This window comes from Amphiura filiformis, chromosome 18 (genome assembly GCF_039555335.1).
Source record: "Amphiura filiformis chromosome 18, Afil_fr2py, whole genome shotgun sequence".
NCBI lineage: Eukaryota > Metazoa > Echinodermata > Ophiuroidea > Amphilepidida > Amphiuridae > Amphiura > Amphiura filiformis.
In genome coordinates this window covers 6522234-6544975 of record NC_092645.1, presented here as the reverse complement: position 1 = coordinate 6544975, position 22742 = coordinate 6522234, and the positions used below count along the sequence as shown (strand labels likewise).

General features: G+C 36.3%; 1 protein-coding gene across 7 annotated transcripts in view; it reads left to right on the top strand.

The window, feature by feature from the left end:
• LOC140139800 (uncharacterized) overlaps window positions 1-22742 on the top strand; it is a 61818-nt gene that overhangs the window by 1645 nt on the left and 37431 nt on the right. For 6 of the 7 annotated variants that reach the window (XM_072161531.1, XM_072161529.1, XM_072161527.1 and 3 more), the window contains exons 2-13: window positions 5446-5590; window positions 7906-8097; window positions 12979-13071; window positions 13704-13872; window positions 15113-15187; window positions 15543-15598; window positions 16228-16413; window positions 17566-17658; window positions 18158-18326; window positions 19354-19437; window positions 20103-20155; window positions 21304-21489. In XM_072161531.1, coding sequence (XP_072017632.1) covers window positions 5531-5590; window positions 7906-8097; window positions 12979-13071; window positions 13704-13872; window positions 15113-15187; window positions 15543-15598; window positions 16228-16413; window positions 17566-17658; window positions 18158-18326; window positions 19354-19437; window positions 20103-20155; window positions 21304-21489 — 1416 coding nt within the window. In that variant the 5' untranslated portion in view covers window positions 5446-5530. The remainder of the gene's footprint in view (window positions 1-5445; window positions 5591-7905; window positions 8098-12978; window positions 13072-13703; window positions 13873-15112; window positions 15188-15542; window positions 15599-16227; window positions 16414-17565; window positions 17659-18157; window positions 18327-19353; window positions 19438-20102; window positions 20156-21303; window positions 21490-22742) is intronic. The other variant, XM_072161530.1, reaches the window with a different exon arrangement.

Genomic DNA, 22742 nt, shown 5'->3' with positions numbered 1-22742 from the left:
CGATATGTCTGATGTGCTCTAATGTCCCACAATAAATACTGTCCAAACTATAATAGTATATAGATATTTCGGGGTTTTTTTTTAATTGTATATTTAAAATAAATATGGCCCATTCTGCAACAACAAAACGAATCATTTATATACCTGCTACAAATTTTCATTTATATGAGTAACCATGGTAACATTCTCGGTAACAATCATTTTGAGCAGGATTCTATATGAGAAAAGCGTGCAATTAATTTCAAGATTTTTAGCATTATCAATATGTTGCTGGCATATTGTCATGGATACCAGCCACTACGCCATTATACCACTGCACATGCACCTTGCATATTATTCTATTTTATTTGTGAACCCCGTTCCAGCATGCAGTGAATATGTGTACATGTATTTATACAGTGTAATTAGTATGCCTATAATTATGTAGGCCTATAAGCTCCTGTGTAGAAATACATGAACATTATGTGAAGAATTCCGGATATACTTCAGGCCTAGATAATTATAAATTTATACTGCCAAATGAGTGACAAATGCACACGAATTACCCGTTTTCTCATTTATTGAGATATCAAGTTGGACACATTGTATTTCAGTCATAATTGGCATTTTGGTTTGAGTTTGGGATGATTCAGTGTTTTCACATGTTAAAATATACTATAAATCGAAGTGTTTAGAAAAATAAACACCTGCATGTGTTCCATTGTTACACTTTTTAAACACTTATAATTAGTGTTTGGTGAAAGTAAATAGCTCTATATTTAGGTCAAGTTTCAGTCGCAATATTTCACTCATGCACATAATTGTTTTAATTATATTTTGGTTAATAATAATAATCACACAAATGCATGCATAGGTCGATTTTTCTGTTGGATTCAATATACTTGTGTGTGTGTGTGTCAAACATGTATTATATGCCACACGTAGGCTACCTGTTGCAGTTCAGTACCGTATACCATTGGTACAGTCGCATTCGCGGATATGCGTTATATTTGTATACGGAATACGGACAAATCTCATTTTGGTTGTACTTTTTACAGCCCTGGATTTTTACATATAATTTATGATGTTGTTTGTAGTTTTGGATAATGATTATTTTATTGTTTGTAAAATTAGGCCTATCATTTTGGCCTACTGACTCTCGACAAATGCTATTTTTTGGAATAAAAAATTATTATCCTGTTTTGCCAAATGAAAAGTCAGTGGCGTACCGTGGCCGCCCCAACCCCGTGGGGCTGAAGAAAATTCAATTTTGCCGCCCCTTCCTCAACAGCCCGAAAAGGTTGACCCAATTTTTGTTCTCGGTCGTTTGAAAAGTGAAGAGCAAAAAAGAAAAAAGAAAAAAAAAAAAAGGGTTTCAGGCGCTAGCGCCCTAAAAGCAGCACATTTTGATGTATAGTACCATTTTTTCAAAAAATTTTTTATGCTTTATCACATTTTTCCGCCCTTTTTTATTTACTACTTCTTTTTGCCGCCCCTTCGTTTTTGCCGCCCCTGTTTTTGCTGCCGCTTCTTCTTCCGCCGCCCCTTCATTTTGGCCGCCCCTGCTTTTACCCTGGGGCTGACGCCCCAAAGCCCCCCAAAAAAAAAAAAAAAAATACGTGCATGAAAGTTATATCATAATCGTTTAGTTAGTTCTAATCCATTGTGGTTTTAACTGGCAATAAATTTATATTCTAAAAGTTTTGCAATTTGAGGGAGATGGATGCAATTTTGCATGATTTCTTACAATTGTATCTAAGTATAAGTAGGCCTAATTGTTGACATTTTTCGTAGAAGGTTAGAAAAATGTTGACAGAAAACATTTAAATGCCGGGTTTCGCTCCTTAAGTATTTTTCAGGCTCGCTTCTTTCGACACTGAAATTTTACGGCAAATACGACTCTGTCAGGGGGAGCGTACTCCTCCCATTGGAGTCGGATTAGTTGTTTAAAAATGTCAAACATTTTGTAGAGGGCAGAGGCTCCGGAAGATTTTGAATATTGGGGAGGCGAGGCGAGAAATTTTACCCTAAAATTATGAATTTTACCCTAAAATTATGAATTTTACCCTAAAATTATGAATTTTACCCTAAAATTATGAATTTTACCTCAGATTATTGGGGGGCTCTAAGGTACTTGGGCCCCCAGGCCCCCCGGTTCCGGAGCCACTGGAGGGGGAGACATTCCCCACCGCTTTTGCCCTAAGCAATAAAATTTCGTGTTAATACCGGTTTCTTTTTTCGTGAAATCACTGTGGTTTTTGTTTGCTTGTTTGTTGGTTAATTCTTGTTTGTTTGTGTGTTTGGGGTGTTTGTTTGATAGCTTGTTTTGTGTGTTGTTGTTGTTTTTGTTTGTTTGTTTGGTGTTTTGTTTACGTTTGCTTCCTTTCGTTCGTTTTGTCTATCTTCCCCTTTTGTTTCAGTTTTATGAATTTCAGTTTTGGATCTTATTGACACTGACTAATAATAACTACCCACATAATACCCACTTGTTTACTTTAAAATGAATCATCTTTTTACTATAATTATTCATGGTCGAATGAATGCTGGGCAGTTCGAGTATATCAACGCGTGGTTGTACGTACGCAAGTACTAAGGGACCGTTCACAAACACTGGTTAGTTGCCCTGATGCAAAAAGCGGGCTCTGAAACTTTTTGACCCTCCTAAGGAAGTGGGCCTGAAAAAAATGACCACAAATTTTCCTGGAAAAATTGAGTTTATATGCTTTTCTATGGAGTTGACCCATAATTTTCATGTCAAAAAATGAGGGCCCTGACATTTTTGAGGTCTGTAAAGGGGGTCCCGAAAAATGTTCAGGATGAAATTTTTTTGCATCATGTCCCCCAACAAGTGTTTGTGAACGGTCCCTAAAAAACGTTAGTTGTTTGTTAACAAAGTTGGTTACCGTGGTAATTATAACAAACAGCAGTGTAAGCATGAGCAGCTGGGGCCCGGAGGGAAATCTGGCAGTAAGAGAACAATCAAAGACAATGAATACTATAAAACTAAAAAACTAAAAACTGCTATATATAACAACTAGAAAACCAAAGGGACAACCAGACGAAAGTAAACAACACGATAACCCATGTTTCGAGCAGAGATAATACTGCCATTCTTCAGGGATAAACAAGAAAATATCTCGGCAAAAATACTGAAGATATATGTGACGCGTCATGTCAAAAGGAGACACTTTTGGGCAGGTTATCAATTTTGAGGTTTTTACATATCTTAAATATAGAGATATTTCGCTCCACAACGCCGTTTTCCCCAATGAAATCGGACATTCCCAAGCGAAGATATTGAGTTCGTAAGTTAGGCCAATTACAATTGATTCTTAGTTTCCTGTTTCATGGTTGAAAACAAGGGATGAGGTGACTTTTAATTATTAATTATTAATTATCTTTTATTTTCTTTATTTTAAAACAAGTGGTCGCGACCTACATCAATCCGTTTTGATCAGGAACATGCATTTAATTATTTTACAACTATGTTTGATTTTATACATAAGTAATGGTACAGTGTTGCTCTTTGTATATTCATCATTATAGTTGATATGATCAAAGTCAGAAAGTAGCAAATGGAAGTCATTTAAAGTTATTTTAAAAGAGAAAATCCAAAATAAAAATAAAATAATTAAATATTTTGCAATTCTCTACTTTGGACGCGGGCGGGAAACAGGAAACTAAGAATTAATTGTGAAGGGCCTTATGGTATTATAAAATTGGAAATCGAGATATCGGCCTTTAAAAATATTATTGACAATGTTGAGAGTAGGAATTACCTTGAAAAATGTCTCAAAAAATACAAGATGCCAGTATATTTTCCGGTCTGAAACTATTAGACAATATTTTTAACATTAATAACATCACAAATTCGCAACAAACCAAAATTGTGAAAAAATCACCCTCGGGCAGATTTTTGGCTATTTCTCCATTTCCGATCCTGCCCAAAAGTGTCTCCTTTTCACATGACACGTCACATATAACTTAGCAAGCAATATATGCCATCCCAGCAAACACAAAAACGTTTTCAAAACGTTTTGAAATGGTTATATTTTGGGTTTTGGTTTAGATAAAAACGTTTTAATAACAATAAATGTCAGGTTATATAAAGGTCATGAACATGTTTTAAAACGTTTTGTAATTTGTATGAAAATACACTACAAAAATGTTTTTAAAATGTTTTCAAAATGTTATTGTAATTTTTTTTTCAAACATTTTTTGCAAAATATTTTGTCAACATTTAAATAACATTATGTTAGAATATTTTCAGTAGGTTATATTAAAAAGTATTTTAATGTTATGAAAACGTTTTATACGCTTTATATGCCCCTTATATAACCTGACATTTAAATGTTTTCTAGCAACCTTTTCTAACCTTTTGCGGGTGATGTCGAAAACGTTTTGTGTTTGCTGGGATTATACAAAGCCAGAGTATAAAGCATTGTCTGACTGACCTGTCACGTCTACTGATATGAAAAGTGTTTTCTTTCATTATATCGTTAAACATAATGGTTTTCACAATAAACAGTTAAAACCTTTACTTGTGTGTATTAAAGCCATATTATAATATTTCTGTAAAAATAGATTAGTATTTATTTTCCATAAAATGTTAGCTTTTACTGTCAGATATGTCACCTTTTAATATTGAGCCGAACAAGTGAGGTAAAGCATAGAAAATTGCTAGCGCCCATGCATGTTACTCCCGCGGTTGTAATACGGTACGATCCTCGGGGTGTGTGTGTATGTGTATCCCGCACGCCGTGTTCGACTAATATTTCCATCGTAATAATAAAACGCCGGTTCCGTCGTTTTATTACAAAATCTCGGATTTTGACAAAACTACAGCACCTAAAGTCTTGATTTTTGCAGAGTATCTTTATTGACTAAAGTACATTACAATCGTGTAAAACCAGAATTTAACATTTTTTGAGGGCGTTCTCCTCAGCTAATGTTATAATAATATAATATGGCTTTAAGTTCATTGAAAAGATATCAATAGTCATAATAATTTTTTTTTTTTTTCGCCTCCAAGAGCACCAAATTTTTTTTTACTAATCAGTGAGGCAAAATTTTTTTTTTCTTCTCACTAGTGGGCAAAGTTTTTTTTTTTTTCTCACTAGTGGGCAAAGTTTTTTTTTTTTTTCAAAAATCTCCCATGCCCCCCCCCCCCTGGAAATCTAATGGTGCGCCCCTAAAGGTATCCCAGTTGTGTGTTTTTCTGTATCAGTGTGCTTGCCTGCTACCCAGTTTGCCCGCTTGTCTGCATTTTGCTTCGTGTGTCTTGGTGTCTGTATATCTGCCTGTCATCCACCTGTGTGTTCGTTTTTCTGTCTGCTTGTCTGGTACTTGGTCAAAAAACATAGGCCTAGTATTCGCCATTTTTAGTTCCGTTTTTGCTATTTATACGGTCCGGAGAGTATTGGTCATTGTAATATTTCGTTATTATTCCGTTTTTTCTTGATATAGGTTTGACGAACCAAAAAACATCAACACACACTTTTGCACAGCTCATACTCGAATCTAAATACAACGATCTAAACAACAATCGAAGATGAGAATGTGGTGGTTATTGTTGCTCTATCTTGTGGGTAACTTGTTTCAAGTTGGAAAAGTAAGTATTTTCTTTTTGGGTGTATCGGGAAATGGTGTCAAATATTTTTGATAGAAAATGTGCTTTCCATGAGATGACATTATGGTGTTCTTAATTTAGCGAATTTGCATAAAACATTTGAGTTTTGGGGGGAAAATTGTCTGTATTTGGGCAACATCTGAGGTGGTATAAACTGACCAGTAGATACCAGTTGTAGTTCTACTAATTCATGGCATATTGGATGACCTATGGGGAAAGCAAGACTACACTGCAAAAACAGTGTTTAGAAAGTGAAGGCAAGAATGTGTTTAGAAACGTTATGGTTAGAATATGGATGTCAGATGTTTAGAAATTGAACACCATCACTGACAAATGTTCAGAAATTTGACACATGATGTTTACAATGTGAAGACAAAATTGTGTTCAGAAAAGTGTTTAAGTTCTAAACACTGGTGAAATAAACCTACCTATGTTACCGTCTGGCCATGGTCTGGCCTGCTGTCAGACCGTTCTCAGGGAAAGATGACATTGCAATCTTCCTCTTTAAATACCAATAACAGCTCGTCAGACTGTAACTTCTTCGTCTCCTGGAATACCAATCATTCATTCCACTATTTAAAATTGTATATTTCCATTATTAAAATATTGCTTCTAAAACAACTTCGATGAGCCAATTACGAGTCGGACAATCCAATAACTCTCTTAAGGGTAGACGAGGTATTGTTGGTCGAAGCAGCCAAAAAAATCGATTTTCATTATCTAAATCAATGTATTATTGAAAAATAACACTTTGATGTTTTGCAAAAGTTCATTCTACAAATCATATACTTTGAAAACTTGCTTGATTTATTGTTTTGAATAAGTTATGTACGTTTTACAAAAGTGTTGTTGTTTCAGTCCTCTTTACAACGTAACTCAAGAACCACAGGACCTACAAAAGTATATCTGTTATATTTGAATTCTTCTGCACACTCGCTATGAAATGATCAATGCAATTTTTGACAAAGCTCACTACCATTCGTAAGATGCTGTGAACTACCAAATCACAATAGTTTAAAATAGTTGCTAACCTTAATGTCTGTATTGTCAGTGACTGTGTGACTATCATCTGTCATTATACGTATTGTTTCAACAAAACCAAGAATATGTCAAAATATCACTTTTTGAGATTTTGATATGCCTATGTGGCGTGATCAAGCAAAATTAGTCCGAAGTCGGGCATATTCAATTTTTTTACATGATTGTATAAAGTAACTGCAAAACTTTTTGCAAAAAAACCCATTGAAATTGAACATTTATTTCAAAGATATGAACAGTTGAATTGTTTCCAAAACAATGATGCAACTAAAGAAAATGTTGTCTTTGTTTGGCTATATCTGAATATCAATATATCCGACTGATTTTGCTTGATAGTTGTAATGATGATATTGCGTTTGTATCATCGACACTATTGAAGATACCGTAAAGATTCGCCTAATGGTGCATATGGGCTCCCTTGACATAACTGACGAACCACACGAACTTGACGAACTAAAAGCGCCCTCCCGTAAAATTCACTAGCAAATAAGGGCGATGACCTTTAATTCTTGTTGGGATTTTCAGAAGAGTGAGCTCTCTATTTGTACGTGAAATTTACCCTTTGGCAAAGGAGCCCATGTGTGCTATTAGGCGAATCTGTACGTTAGTGGATGTACCACAAAAATTGAGGCAAAAATGTATGTTTTGCGATTTTCTCCAAAATTGTTGTTTTTACACTAAATTTACAGCTATACCGTAAAAACTAGATATCGAGCGCTTTTAAAACATGCAAACATGAAGATCCCAATTCACAAAAGTGTAAAGGGTTTTGAGCAAACCATTGATACACATAGTTATAATATACGAACAAGAAAACCTGCAAATGTGTGTCTCAACCCCATTAGCTCGGTTGGTAAAGCACCGGACTTTGGTACAATTTCATGTTTTTAAAAGCGATCGATAGTAAGCACATAATGCTAACTATCGAGTTTTTACGGTGTTTAGATTCCTTAGCTAATTTTCTTTCACAAAATGTAATTTTTATATTATCCTGCATGAATAATTATGAAGTTATGAAGTTAATGCATTTCAGAGAGTGCACAGTTTCATGCTGAAATCTCCCCAAATCGATGTATGACCCCTTTGTTTGCTGGAGCTGGGGCATTATATCTTTTGTTCTGAAACACCGATTGAAATGAAATAAAGTTTATATTATATAGAGCTTACTTATTTCTCTTTACGGTACTATTTTAAAAATATTTTTTGGTGAAGTTGAGGCTTTGTTCTATATTTCAATTCCCAATTTCGCCATTTTCTAGACTCAAGTTACATCAACGGGTTGTGGAACTACCAAGGGATGTTATCGAGATCCTGCCACCTGCACAGATGGCTCCAACTGTAACTTCTTCGCAACCTGGAACACTAAGCAAGATGGTAGTAATATATTCACTATAACTGGAAGTGGTGCTAGCAGCTATATTGCAATCGGTTTCTCAACTTCGTCATCAATGGTAAAGAAAATTGGTTTTAATAGTATGCCCTACTGTAAATAAGTATTATACAGGCAGGATAATTGGAATATACACTACTCGTGGATCACTTATCAGGAAAAATACGTTTTATGGGAAAAAATCTTAAAATTCTGAGGTCAAAGGTGACACAGGGGATCAAATTTCAAATTATTTGAAGGTCAACATTTTTGGGCTTCATAAAGGTCAAAACAGAAAATATCCTCCGATTTTGATGAAAATGTTGACCGACGACCTTTTTGTTCTTAACCCTGGAATGATAAGTCATGTGTAAGTCGTAGGTTACATCCTTCAGAGGAATACGCAAAATTGAGCAACTATGACCCCTGTATAAACATTGACCTCGGGATTTTGGAATACACAATTTTTCCTACAATAGCAAAAGTTGCTTGTATGAGCTAAGACTCAATTGTGCCCAAAATTGATCTGCAGTATGATTTTAACGTGTGAGAAAAAATGCTTAAGGTTAAATACAAATGATTTTCAAGGCTTGATTCCAGAGGGGCGTAAGTTAATAATGGAAACAGCCATGCAGAAAAGAATGAACTCACGCGTACAATAGTGTATCAATCTGAACTAGGGCCACGGACAAACCGCGGCTCGTGAGTCGTCATCCTATATGTTGCAGGGATAGGGAGGGGGCGACCATGATAGGACCATATGGGCTGATGGGGGGGGGGGGGTAATTGTGGGCAGCCGTTTTCGGCAATTTTCCTTTGGATTTTCTAAATTTTCAATTTTTAAAATTATCCTGGATGATATCTGTCGTGAAATAAATCAATGCTTCCTAGTAGGCTATAATAGGCCTAGTAGGCCTATTTATACCCTGATTATGCAATATATAGGCCTACAACAATAACTACAACAACAATAACAAAACCAACAACCAATATTTTGTTAATCTAATTTGTAAAAAATAGGCCGCGCCTATTAGACTAGTATAGCCTAAAATTCCTGAATTATATAATGGGAAAAAAAACGGGCAAAAACAATCAATCGCTGCAGTCAGAAAGAAAGAAAAAGAAACGAACAAGAAAAAGGAAAAAAAGTGAGAGAAAAAAGTGAGTCCAGCGCGCTAACCGATTGAGCCACTGAAGGGGGATATGAAATTGATTGATCTCAAACTGACTATTATGGAATAGTGCATAACAGGCTCTTATGATAAATAAGCTCATTACCGCTGTAAATGTCGGAGGTATCGATGGCGAAAAACCTCGTTTTTTGCAAAAGTAGCTTAAATTTGGAGTGAAATTCAAATGGTAAAGTAAGCGACAGACATTTGAGAAATAATGTAGGCAGTTAGAAATCAAAATTAACGTTCCACAATCCAGATATCGATAATGTTACATAACAGTGTTTTGTGGTACAAGATTCTCGAAAATTGTTCCCAAAAACGGGCTAATAAAATTTAATCGGTACTGTGATTGGTTCTTCCCATGGCAACATTATTTCTTTGGTCGATTTGTAGTACAATACAAAAAGGAGAAAACAATCACTCGGCGTGGTTTTATACGGAGCGAAAATTTGAAGAAAAAAAACTGCATGGAACGCGTTTTTGATCTTGTGAACATGGTGCGTAAAAATGATTTAAACGAAGGATTTTCAAACGGATTCTAAAAATTTGTATAAACACACAAAAATAATGTAAAGATACATCCATGCACCAACATTTGACTCACTGCGATATTTGATTGCTGAGAAAACGCGGTTTTAGAGAACAACTTTATACGTCTTTTTTACGTTTTTTATACGTTTCTTCGTGTAACCTTAATACCTAAACCTCGATCCCACTTATCCTCCAATCAACGCATACTTGTTTCGACATGATCTGGAGCTAAAATAATTAGGGCGACCTTGCTCATATTTTGCGTTATTGTATCAACTAAAGTAAACAGTTTGAAAAATGAATAGTTTGTACTATCTACGACCTATGATTACGTAGTTTCTTTTAGGTAAATTATCACATTTTTGTTTGTACAGGGGTATACATTTCAACTTACTCCGATTTTAGTAAAAATAGTGTCAAATTGCTTGTCTTGACATAAGAATCCAGAAATGGTATAGAACTTACCTTCTAAACTGCTTACTTTACTTGTTATGTGCAATGGAAGTCAAAGATCAACAGTTGCCTTGGCCACCCAATGGCCTTTGACCTTGTTTGCCCTCTATCTCAGTAGGTTAACATAGTACATAGCCAAAACTATTCTTTTTCTGAATCCTGTCAGCTACACAAATAATTTGCCACCATTTTTTTTTTTTTTCAAAATTGGAGCAAGTTGAAATTTTTACCCCTGTACAACCAAACAAGTGATATTTTACCTAAAAATGTGGTTTTTGTACGATTACGCTATAACGATAGGTCGTAGATAGTATACAAATATATACTGCCATGAGAGGTTCTGGTCAAGGATTCTCGAGTACTAATATACTATATAGGATAAGCCACTCGTTTGCGCAAATGAAGTCAGTCATTCAGCCTATGCGCCTTCATGCATGTGATGGCATGGCTGTGTAGGAGTGTATTACCTGTGGAAGAGATGATGCAATGTTTACGTCATCGTTTCCAAAAAAATTAAATGGCGAAAAACGGCGAACATTTGGTCGAATCTTTCTATTACTATCATATTTTGAAAAACCAAGTAGCTCAAGAGTTACCTCAATATGCTAGGAAAATATTATAACCGATGACCCCATGACGAGACTGGCTAAATAAGCTGTATTTGTGCCGGAAAGGGTCCGAATAATTGGCAGTCGATCTGCGCCATCTTGGAAAAATAGCTCGAAATAGACTTCCTCGACAGTCGTTCAAGATTGAGGAGATTTTAGCCTAACGATGTTAGACTTGATCAAGACGGAGTGTCGTTTGCACTGTATCGGTCTAAATGTGCACATTTCATACATAAAATTAGCTCGAAATTCAATAAAACAAGTAAAATATGGGTCTAATATTATCTCTACTAATATAAAATTTGATGAAAATGGTATTTCTTTCTTAAAACAAATAAACATACTTTCAAATTGCGTTACAATCGTACCTGTACTTGCAGGTCTGAAACTAAGACTAATTTACCACCCGGATTCCCTAGTAACTGTCAATCAAATACAGGATAAGTCCTTTTGACCAATAAAGCAGTAACGTGCATCATAGCCGTTCACAAATACGTAAGCTTTAGGCTTACCACCTCGATGCATAGCAACCGGCATAGCAACCGTCACTCAAACTGCCGGCGAAGTGACTTCATTTTTTATACAGGGATTGAATACGAGTGTCACGGCCCTGTTCTGGTTAAAACTATGGGCCCGAGGTGAGATCAATAGTACTATTTTCCTGAGGGGCGCAGCCCCGAAGGAAAAAGTATTAATTGATCTCAACGAGGGACCATAGTTTTAACCAGAACTTCGAATAAAGGCAGTATATATTTGTTTTATATACTTCATTAATATGTTCTTTGTTCATTGATTGGTTAAAAGAAAATTATTTGACGTTTTGACTCTCCAGCTTCTATCCTGAGTGAACAGCACGACCAATTTAAGCACAACCTATATTTTGCCCTCGAAAATCGAATAGGCTAAAATTGGGCTAACCAATTACAGCAGCGCGACATCACGCTATGGCAGTTTCGCGTGCGTGAACTGTTCCGTCGCATCGAATGCGCGCACGCGGAAGGCATGGTCAAAAGTACTATTTACGGCTTGGAGGTACTATTTACGGCTCATCCGGGACATTGAAAATACTATTTACGGCTTAGAGGTACTATTTACGGATAGGAGTACTGATGGTAAAACTATTTTTGGTCATGTGATCCACTTTTAACCAATCAATGAACAAGAATATATTAATGAAGTATATAACACAAACTATACATTGTTTTAATCATTGTGATTAGACAAGTAATTTGGTATGTCTCTCAACAAGATCGGAGCATTTTCAATTTTTTACCCCAGTATGACATTTCGTGACCTCTAGCGGTCACCAGGGGTCACCATCGTGTAATTGCCAAGTGGAATGGCCCCAAGATCTCCTGATCTTTCACCTCTGAGTTTCTTTTTGTGTGGCTATCTTAAATCAAAGGTTTTTACAAGTCCTCCTGCAGATCTTGATAAACTCCAGAGACACATAATTGCACAAGTTGACATCCCTAGGCGGGACAGACCTCTCATAAGACGTGGTGTGAATGCCATGTTGAGGAGAGCTGAAATCTGCATACAGAGGAATATGTCTAAAGAAAGTGGTCAAACATGTGATTTTTATGTTTCTTTGATTTAATTGAATTTGGGCAACTGCATTTTTACTCGACTCACAAAAATAGCCACTGAGTCCTTATTAATGGTCACACGCCAGTGAGTTTACAGTTGTGAGAGGACAAGATGTCGATCCAGCTATCAAGTGAAGTATTTTGACCAAATATCGCATACTTTTTTTTATTCTAGTGGCATTTTTTAAACTGTTTACTTTATTTTGATATACCCTGTAGGCCCTACTTGGTACATTTAAATGTCATCACGCCAAATTACGAATTTGATCTTTTCGATCCCAATTAGTATTATGTTTTTATCTTGTTAATTGAAGTGACCGTAATGTCTATGCCTGCACGTAATGGTCAGAATACGCCAATAGCGTAGCCAGCAATTTTTCATAGGGTGGGCAAAGGGGGGAAAGACACATTTTAAGGGGGGACATTGACTTAAATGGTCAAAATGGCTAAAAGGCCTAAAAATCTTCGGTGCAGCTACCATTCCACGGTTGGGGGCAAGACTTTTCACAGGGAGGCAGCTTCCCTTACTCCTTTGCCCCCCCCTCCTCCTCCCGGCTACGTCACTGGAACACGCAATGCATACTAATCCATTGTTTATTGTTTGCAGGCTGGCACAGACGTCTACGCATGTACCAGTAACAATGCGGTGGTCCGATCACGCAATACCAACGGGCGCAACAATGATGCATCCCAACCACTGGTAAGGCAATACATTTGTTGTTTTGTATTGTTTTTGGACACAAAGGACTGCTTTGGGCTTCTCAACCACTGGTTTAAAGATTGATTTATTTAAGCAAGGTATTATTAAAACAACCATGCGGATGGGAGCTGCCAAATTTCGACAAGAAAATGCCATGTTCTATGGAACATCCCGCCTCTCAACAAACACAAAATGTTTTCGAAAACATTTTTAATAGGGTAGAAAAGGTTGCCAGTACACATGTACAGAGAAAGGTTTGACAATAAATCTAATACGGGAACTTACTTTTTGCAAACTAGCAACGTTGCGTCTGGAACTCCCGGCTGGAACCTCAGAATTTATTTGGGCAACTGACTCCTTGGGCTGGTCACGTGATAACGACGGCTATAAATAAGTATTTTCTTGATGGCCTGGTCTGGCCTGGTCCTATGTATGTTCAGCGATTGTTTGTCAATCCGCCCCAGATGCATGGCTTCTTTGATACCTTCGAAGGAAATGATGACAGGAGATAATGTTTCATCACTAGAGTAATATAGCAAGAAACCCACGTCCACTTCGTACAAAAACTTAATTTCGATAGTCATGATAGTGTTTCTAAGGTTTACGATTTCTTTTTATTTTATTTTTTTCAGAAAGGGGTGTCAGACGAGAGTATATCTTTTATGAATGGTCGTATTGAATGTACCTTTACACGTCAGGCTTCATTAAGCGATGGTGATAGCACATACTATGATTTGAATGGCAGTAACACGTATTATGTTCTTATGGCAAAGTCTAATACTGGAGATTTACAAGCAGATGGTAAGTTGTGTTGAGATAATAATTATCAGTGGGAGTGCCACGGACACCCCGGGCACAGACATTGGGGATATCCCCCCCCCCACCCCCAGTATTGCGCCGCTCTAGTTTCCATCCCATGATCCCATCTCCCGTTATAAGAAGAATAGTTAACGATTCCACAAATGGCCGAATTTAACATAACGTTTTGCGTTTTGTTACCGGGAGAGATTTGATCATGTCTCACCTCCTTTTTCAACCAAATCGACGGTACACTCTTGTAGTGAGGAATAAACATTTAACCACAAATTGCCTTAGGCAAAACTCACTTTCTGGGAACTAAATACGACACAAGGTCATTTTTATGTAACTCATTGACCCATTTGTGTTTTACTGCCTCTAGCTATAATGACATCCTAGTGATATGATCAACTCATTGACAGATAATTGAGATATGAACCTCAGGAAGGAATTCAATTTTTGATCAATTCTCTCCAGGTAGTGAAACGTAATGAAGCAATTTTGCTAGATCGTCTCCCTCTGAAATTTAGCTTTCAGTTCTGCCACACCATCGCAGGGGTCTTGCCTTGAATACGTTCAACCCGAAGAGGATGTAGTAGGTGTTGGCCTATAGCAGATGGTATATGCCTACAAATAATCACATTGAACCTAAACAAGAATTCTAACTGGAGAATGTTTGGCAACATTTTACATTTAATTGCCGGTCATTCACCATATTGTTTGTTCCTTTCTATCTTTGTTTTTAGTTTTTTTTCTTTATTTCTTTTTTCTGTTTTTCTTTTTTTCTCTATATGTTTCAACTGATTATTCTTACGATAGTAGGCCTATATTATGTAATAAAGGCTCGATATTAAAGTTAACGTTAGCTTTGGAAAGGTAGAGTTTTGTTTGTCTTGAAGTGTGACCAACAACCCACTTGACCAAACAAAAGGAGATATTTTGCCGCAGTCGCTTACACGTGCCCTTCTTATGATCGCCCATTGATACACAAACCCAAGTTTAAGCAACAAAACACTGTTGGTGCAGTAACCAATGAGACGTTCCGTTGAAGTACGTACATCTGAGCAAGAAATCCAATCGATACATGTGTCGCCGTAGAATTGTAAATTTTCAAACTTCATTTCGCAAACTTTCAAACTGTTTTAATAACTTAAGCAGCCCATGCAGTTAATCTTTGTGTGCTCCAAGCAGTGTAACTTGATTTAATACACTTACTTTAATGTGGTATCATTTTCTTTCACAGGAAACATAGATAGACATGACGAAAGGATTGCTGGAAGTTCTTTAACTTCTTTCACTGGTTACCCTGTGATGCAAGGTACTTTAGATGTCACACTATCAGATATAATGAGATCTCATCTCCGATACAAAGTTAATTAACCTCTATTTAACAATTTATTATAGCTCAAAGTTTGACCTCAAGTTGTAGAGTATGCGTTTGTGTACACAATACACTCAAAGATCATTCTATGTGTGTAAAAACCTCTTACTAAACTGTGTACTGACAGATGAGCATGTTTCAGGTTATTATACTTAAGCGAACTAAATGCCTTATAAGAACTGGTAACGTGACGATGCTTGATGAAGAAGAAGACGAGGAGGACAAAAATGAAGATGATGATGAAAAATAATCTTTGATAATCTTTAATAGTTATATATTTTCTGATATTTAGCACCAACAGATCCTCCTAGTGGAATACCTGCAACAAACCCACCAGCCTCCACACTGGTAAGAACCGATGCTGAAATGTTATATATTTGCCTGGTTGTCTAAGTAATTTATTTGAAGTCGGTTTCTCGAATATTTGTATTATTTGCATGTATTTAGAGGGAGAAATTGGTGAGAATGTTAAAGGATCACCATGTAAGGCTGACCAACTGCCAAAACCCGCCCAACCCTTGAAAAGGAAAGAGGCACTTTCTGCCACCCTAACACGACCGTTGCTATTTTCTCTCTAAATCAAGTTGACCACGCCATTTAGGAAAATGTATATCATTATACCAGAAGTCGTTTTCATAGACCATTGAAGTTTTTATCTACTTCAATGCATACGATTTGCAAGTTGCGCAGAACTTTTCTGTAGCTCTATTCACCGTCGATTGATGCCAAGTCAACTTGTTCACGATATTTGTGTTATGAACCACGATCAGAATGATCACAACACAAAGTCAATGCGTTGCTAACAGGTGTACAAACCAATCGTGAACCAGTAACTAAATTCTGACACATTCACTACGACGGCGTATATCACGAGAACGTTAAATTGTAAGCCTGTAAATCATTAGTGGTAATCGAGTGGGAATGATCAGGTCCTATCTATTATTTTAAGATAAAATATTTTTTTATTATTATTATAGATTACATCAGGAGGCTGCGGTACTACCAAAGGATGCTTCCGTAGTCCAGACACATGTACGGATGGTACTAATTGCGACTTCTTTGTATCTTGGGTGGCTGACCAATCTGGTAATGTTATGTTTGAAATGACGGGTACCAGTACTTCTACGTATATTGCATTGGGATTCTCCAAATCGGGAGGAATGGTAAGTGATGTTTGTCAAAAGGATATATAGATGAGTTTCAAGTGAGTTTGATTTAATTGAAATGAGAACTACCTGCCGATTGGCCAAAATGAATATTGTGTCCAATTTTGAACAAATCAAGGAAGGTATTAATAAGATCTTCTGCAAATGTAAGTCTGATCATAAATAGTTTAAAGCCTAGTCATAATTGGCAATTGAAATGAGAATTTCAAGTTATCAACCAATCAGAAATGCTGTTAGATGACCAATGAGGTTATGTTAGTTTATTATCTATTCCAATTGCGGTAACACCAAATGCACATTGTCCTGTGAAAGATTAGGCCAATGTTCAATGAAGGGCAAGAAAACTAGCACTACAGCCCTGTTTTCAAAGTAAAATGCTAGCCCTTATTACAATACATCCAAAGTTCCAGGGAAATTAAAGCCATAATATGGCCATTTCTTAATATCATTTTCCTTATATTTTTGCTAGAAATCAGCCATGTCCGTCATGTAGAGCTTGTTTTAAAAAGTTTTCAAAATCAAATTGATATTGATACTTATATTCAGTTTTGAATTATTTTGCCAGAAACTGCATAGTTTAGCGATATGAGAAGACTTTTCTTTCATGCTCTCTAGATCACGTTTTCAAATAAACAATTCCCAGCAAACACAACACGTTCTACAGAACACGTTAAAATATCGGATATAAAGGGTATAACGTTTTAAAAATGTTTTCATCCTTTACCCCGACATTTAAATGTTATTAAATTGTTTTTACCAAAAGCAACACGTGTTTATAACCTGTTTATAACATTTTAAAAACTTTTTTTTTTTTAGTTTGCTGAGAATTATAAAAAAAACCTCTGTTTTAGTTAATTGAATTCATACCGTAAAAACTCGATAGTTAGCATATGTGCTTACTCTCGAGCGCTGTTGAAAACATGAAATTGCACCAAAGTCCGGCGCTTTACCAACTTAGCTAATGGGGTTGAGACCACATTTGCAGGTTTACTTGTTCGTATAGAACTATGTGTATCAATGATTTGCTCAAAACCCTTTCCACTTTGTGGATGGGGCTCTTCATATTTGCATGTTTTAAAAGCACTCGATTGTAAGCACATATGCTAACTATCGAATCTTTACGGTATATGCATTGTTCATTGTTTGCAGTCCGACTCAGACGTCTACGCATGTACCAGTAACAACGAGATGGTCAGAGCACGTAATACCAACGGACGCAATAATGATGCATCCCCACTATTGGTAAGGCAATATATTTTTCGTTGTTGTTCGTGCGTTTTAATTAGGAGGAGCCATATTTTTCCAGTTTTAGCCAAATAACTAAAAAAACTGCTGTGCCCATTTAAATTTTCAGGGGTCATTGACGTTTTGGTCGGAATTTCATATCATTTTTACCTCCGAAGGCGGCGAAAGTTTTTATTTCACAAATTCAAGTTGGGGGGAATTGTTTTTTACTCATCAGTGGGGCGATTTCACCATTGGGCGTTGTTTTGTTTTCCTACAAAAAACTTTCATCCTCCCTTCCTCGGAAATCTAATGGTGCGCCCCATAGTATCGTCAAACATATCTATTTCACAATCCTCGGATCAGTTGAGCAATAATTGCACATATATAGAGTCCATACCATTCCTCTTGTGCGTCAGCATCATTTGTCTCAATATTTGGGTCCGACCCGCCTCTTTAGCTTTACTCTACAAATACCCTGTTGTTTTTTAATAGCATGTTTGTTATTCCATTGTAGAAAGGAGTATCAGATATCGCTATCTCAATAATAAATGGTCGCATAGAATGTACCTTCACACGTCAGGCTTCACTCAATGATGGTGATAGCACATACTATGATTTAAGTGGCAGTAATACGTATTACGTCATTATGGCCAAGTCTGATACTGGCGCTTTGCAAGATGATGGTAAGTAAAATTTGAAAATGTCAAAAACTGTTAAATAATAATTTCATCAAAACTTTGTTTTAATATAATAGGTTTTAATGCGTTTATCGATTTGATATTCACCGCTCCCTTGTGGAATATTTTGCTCAAGTCTTCCACAGACGCAGTAAGATATGGTTGAACATAATACAAGGGGAGTATGGTTTCAAAATATTTGATTATAGCCTATTCCATTTGAAAAACACACTACCATGATGATATGTGACCGTCCACCACAAACCACCCGTAAAGTCGGCCCGGTCAATTTTGTTTTATTTCGTGTTTAGAAAATATAGGCCTATATCATAAGCTTTAAAATGGTATATCATTTGACTTCAAACGAAGCGGAGTTATGGTTTGTTGACCTTTGCTCCTTCAACAAAATGATACCTTATTTCGGTTCTACGTGTGAACGTTTCTTTTTCCACATTGCTGGTAATAAATATCAGACAATCATAATTGGTGGTCATTTCAAATCATCCCTAAGTCAACGAGGTTCAGGAATGTCCTCTCATTGTTAATTGTTGGTTATACATACCTAGACACAATACAATGCTTTTTAACTAACCACTGGAACAGGATTTAGCCAAAGCAAACAAAAACTAGAGCTATTTAAGAATTCTATAGACATAGGTAGAAGCTTATTATCCTCTTCAACAATCGGATTATTGATTGGTTTAAAAGGTGTTTGACTGGCACTAGCAAAATGAGATAAATGTATCACCAACTTGAGGTACCCATGAATACGACCTTCATGCACATTTTACACTGTAACTCAGAATACAATTTGCCGACTTTACGGCTGGTTTGCGGTGGACGGTCACATATGTATGTTATTACATAGCATTGCAGTGATTTCGTTTGCTGTTGTTTTTGTTGTTTCTTTTTAGTGTAAATGTATTGTTACAACGCGACGAGGAACTTCTATGTTCTATGTGCATGTGCATACTTTTTGGAATGATTTTAATGAAATAATGTGATATTAAATTAAACTTTTTTCTTACTACAGGAAACATCGCCTACCATGATAATAAAATTGCTGATACGGCTTTGACGTCTTTTCAAGATATTGTTCAGATGCCACCGCCACCACGTGAGACAATCAACAATTTACTTATGTTTTTAAAGCTACGACGATGAGGAGGATAATGATGATGATGATGATGGCGGTGATGATGATGATGATGATGGCGATGGTGGTGATGACGATGATGATGATGATGATGATGGTGATGGTGGTGATGACGATGATGATGATGATGATGATGATGATGGCGGTGATGATGATGATGATGATGATGATGATGATGGCGGTGATAATGATGATGATGATGGTGATGGTGGTGATGACGATGATGATGATGATGGTGATGGTGATGATGATGATGATGATGATGATGATGGCGGTGATGATGATGATGGTGATGGTGGTGATGATGATGATGATGATGATGATGATGGTGATGGTGATGATGACGATGATGATGATGATGATGATGGCGGTGATGATGATGATGATGATGATGATGATGATGATGATGATGATGATGATGATGGCGGTGATAATGATGGTGGTGATGATGATGATGAATATGATGATGATGATGATGATGATGATGATGATGATGATGATGGTGATGATTAAAAAGGAGGAGGAGCCGGATGGGGTGTTGACGACCATAACAGTGACGATGTTAATAAGTATTACAATGCTTTGAATGTTTTGATGATTTTGTTTCTTTCTATTTCTTCATAAAGCTATGACGACACCACCACCAATGCCTATGACAGCACCACCAGGTTACACGCCGGTAAATATGCCCTCATTGTAAAACCACAATATCTGCTTTGTTAAATACTATATCATACTGCATTTTACTTTGAGAAGAGAACAGACTGACTCAAATATAATTATCTACATCGCAAATAACATGGCCACTATCTCCTACACTGTTAGACAAAAGGTTCTAAGTAGAACCTACAATGGTTCTTAAGCTGTGCTGTATATAGAACCTTAACTGATTCTATGAAGAACTAATAAAGGTTCTAAAAAGTCTAACAAAAACCATTTTAGACTTCAAGAGGTTCTGTAAAGACTAGAAAGAATCATTTGAAGGTTCTTTCAATCTTCAAGAACCATTTTCTCTTGTGGGTTCAGCCAAGAACTTTTTCTAAGAGTGTAGGTTATTTTATACTATATAGCCTATACTAGATATTGAGGGCACGGTGGCTCAGTGGTTACGGCCTTGGACTCATAATCTGAGAGCTTGCTTTACGTGCGTGGGTTCGAGTCCCCGTCCCGCCACCGTGTTGCGCCCTTGGGCAAGGCGCTTTGTCTCGCTTGCTTCACCCCACCCAGGTGCAATGGGAAGCTGTTAGGGGTAGTCACAGTCGTTGTACTGATGAACCCTGCGCCATTTGTAGGCAGCAAAACTTGGTTCCGACATATTCTAATAACGGCGGAATAAATGTAAAGCGCTCTGAGGCTGTTTACGGCATAAAGCGCTATATAAATATCTACATTTATTTATTTTATTTTATATTTTATGTTTAGTTTGAGTGAAAGCTATTTCATACACGAAAGAAAGAAAGAAAGAAAGAAAGAAAGAAAGAAAGAAAGAAAGAAAGAAAGAAAGAAAGAAAGAAAGAAAGAAAGAAAGAAAGAAAGAAAGAAAGAAAGGAAGGAAGGAAGGAAGGAAGGAAGGAAGGAAGGAAGGAAGGAAGGAAAGGAAGGAAAGAAAGAAAGAAAGAAAGAAAGAAAGAAAGAAAGAAAGAAAAAGGAAGGAAGAAAGAAAGAAAGAAAGAAAGAAAAAGAAAGAAAGAAAGAAAGAAAGAAAGAAAGAAAGAAAGAAAGAAAGAAAGAAAGAAAGAAAGAAAGAAAGAAAGAAAGAAAGAAAACCAGTTTGGTAGTATTAAAAAAAACAGTTTGGTAGTATAACAGTTTCTCTCAAATCTACAGATCTCATCAGAAGGTTGTGGTACTACCAAAGGGTGCTTCCGTAGTCCGAACACATGCACGGATGGTACTAATTGCGACTTCTTTGTATCTTGGGTGGCTGACCAATCTGGTATTATTATGTTTGAAATGACAGGAACCAGTTCAGGGACTTACATCGCGTTGGGATTTTCAACATCCAGCTCGATGGTAAAATAAAATTCTCATTTTTAAGGGTGTTACTATATTATTAATGTCTCTGAAATTACTTAGCATACATTAAACAGTGTAATAAGTACGATATGGCGTATTTTATCATGTTTGTAGAGTATAATAGTATATAGCTGCTGCTGCTGCTGTTGATGTTGGTACTAATAGAAATAATATATATTTATATACACGAATATGTTATCACAAACTATACTTATCACAATATATATTTATATATGGTGCTTCATCGTGGCTGAAATGGTTTATTACAGAAGTCGGACGTAGTTTTTAGTTTGTGATATTTGACAAAGTTCTCACATTTTACATCTCAAAAAAAAAAAAAAAAAAAAAAAGGAACGCACATATCGCTTTGGGGTTTTCCATTTTCTTCTGAAACAAACTTTTTTAGCTTTACTGTCATGACTTTATACTCATTTGTTCTATGTAATGTAAGTCAATGAGCTATCCAAGAAATGTGCCCTGGTAATATTTATTCTGTGTTAACTGTCAGTGTTAATTGCGTAATGTTATTTCATGTATTGTAATGTACATACTTGTAAATCATAATCAATAATACAGTAAAGTAACGCAGAAACAGAAGAAAAACCGATGAAAAATCATGTGACCAGTCTCTTTACAAGATAAGCAGCTGTCCCTTGTCTACAAAACATTACAAAAGGTTACATACCACTAATAGGCCTGGGCGATACATGGAAATACGACGAGTAACTATTTGTTTGCATGGCATCTGAAAAGATAAAATCGCTGAAATTGATCACGTTATATAGCCAAAAAAGTACTTTTTAGGGTTTGATGCTTCAAAATGGTATATTTTTTCTCATTATATGACATTTTTGTTGTAATAGTACCAAAATTCATACGCATGGTTTCGGGTTTTAGTAAATATTCGCCCTACCATATTGTAACTTTCAGTTTCGAGGGCGCACTGCCATTTTAAGGTGTTTACGGTTCAGTGCGTTAAAACAAGAAAAGTCTCAGGTCAACCTATGTTGAATTTTTGATCATTTGGCATCTAAATCATATAGTTTCACCTGCAGATATTAGTAGCATTTAACTGTGAGAGTTCTGAATTTGAGAAAATTCCACCCGAAATTAGCCATTTTCCCATTGAAATCCGTGTAATACATAAGTAGTGGTATTTAACCAAAAGGATTGACGGTGTGTTTTAAAAAGTTGTTGCTTTTGTTTTTGTCGTGGTTGTAGAAGCAGTGGTGGTTTAGTCCTAGTATTAA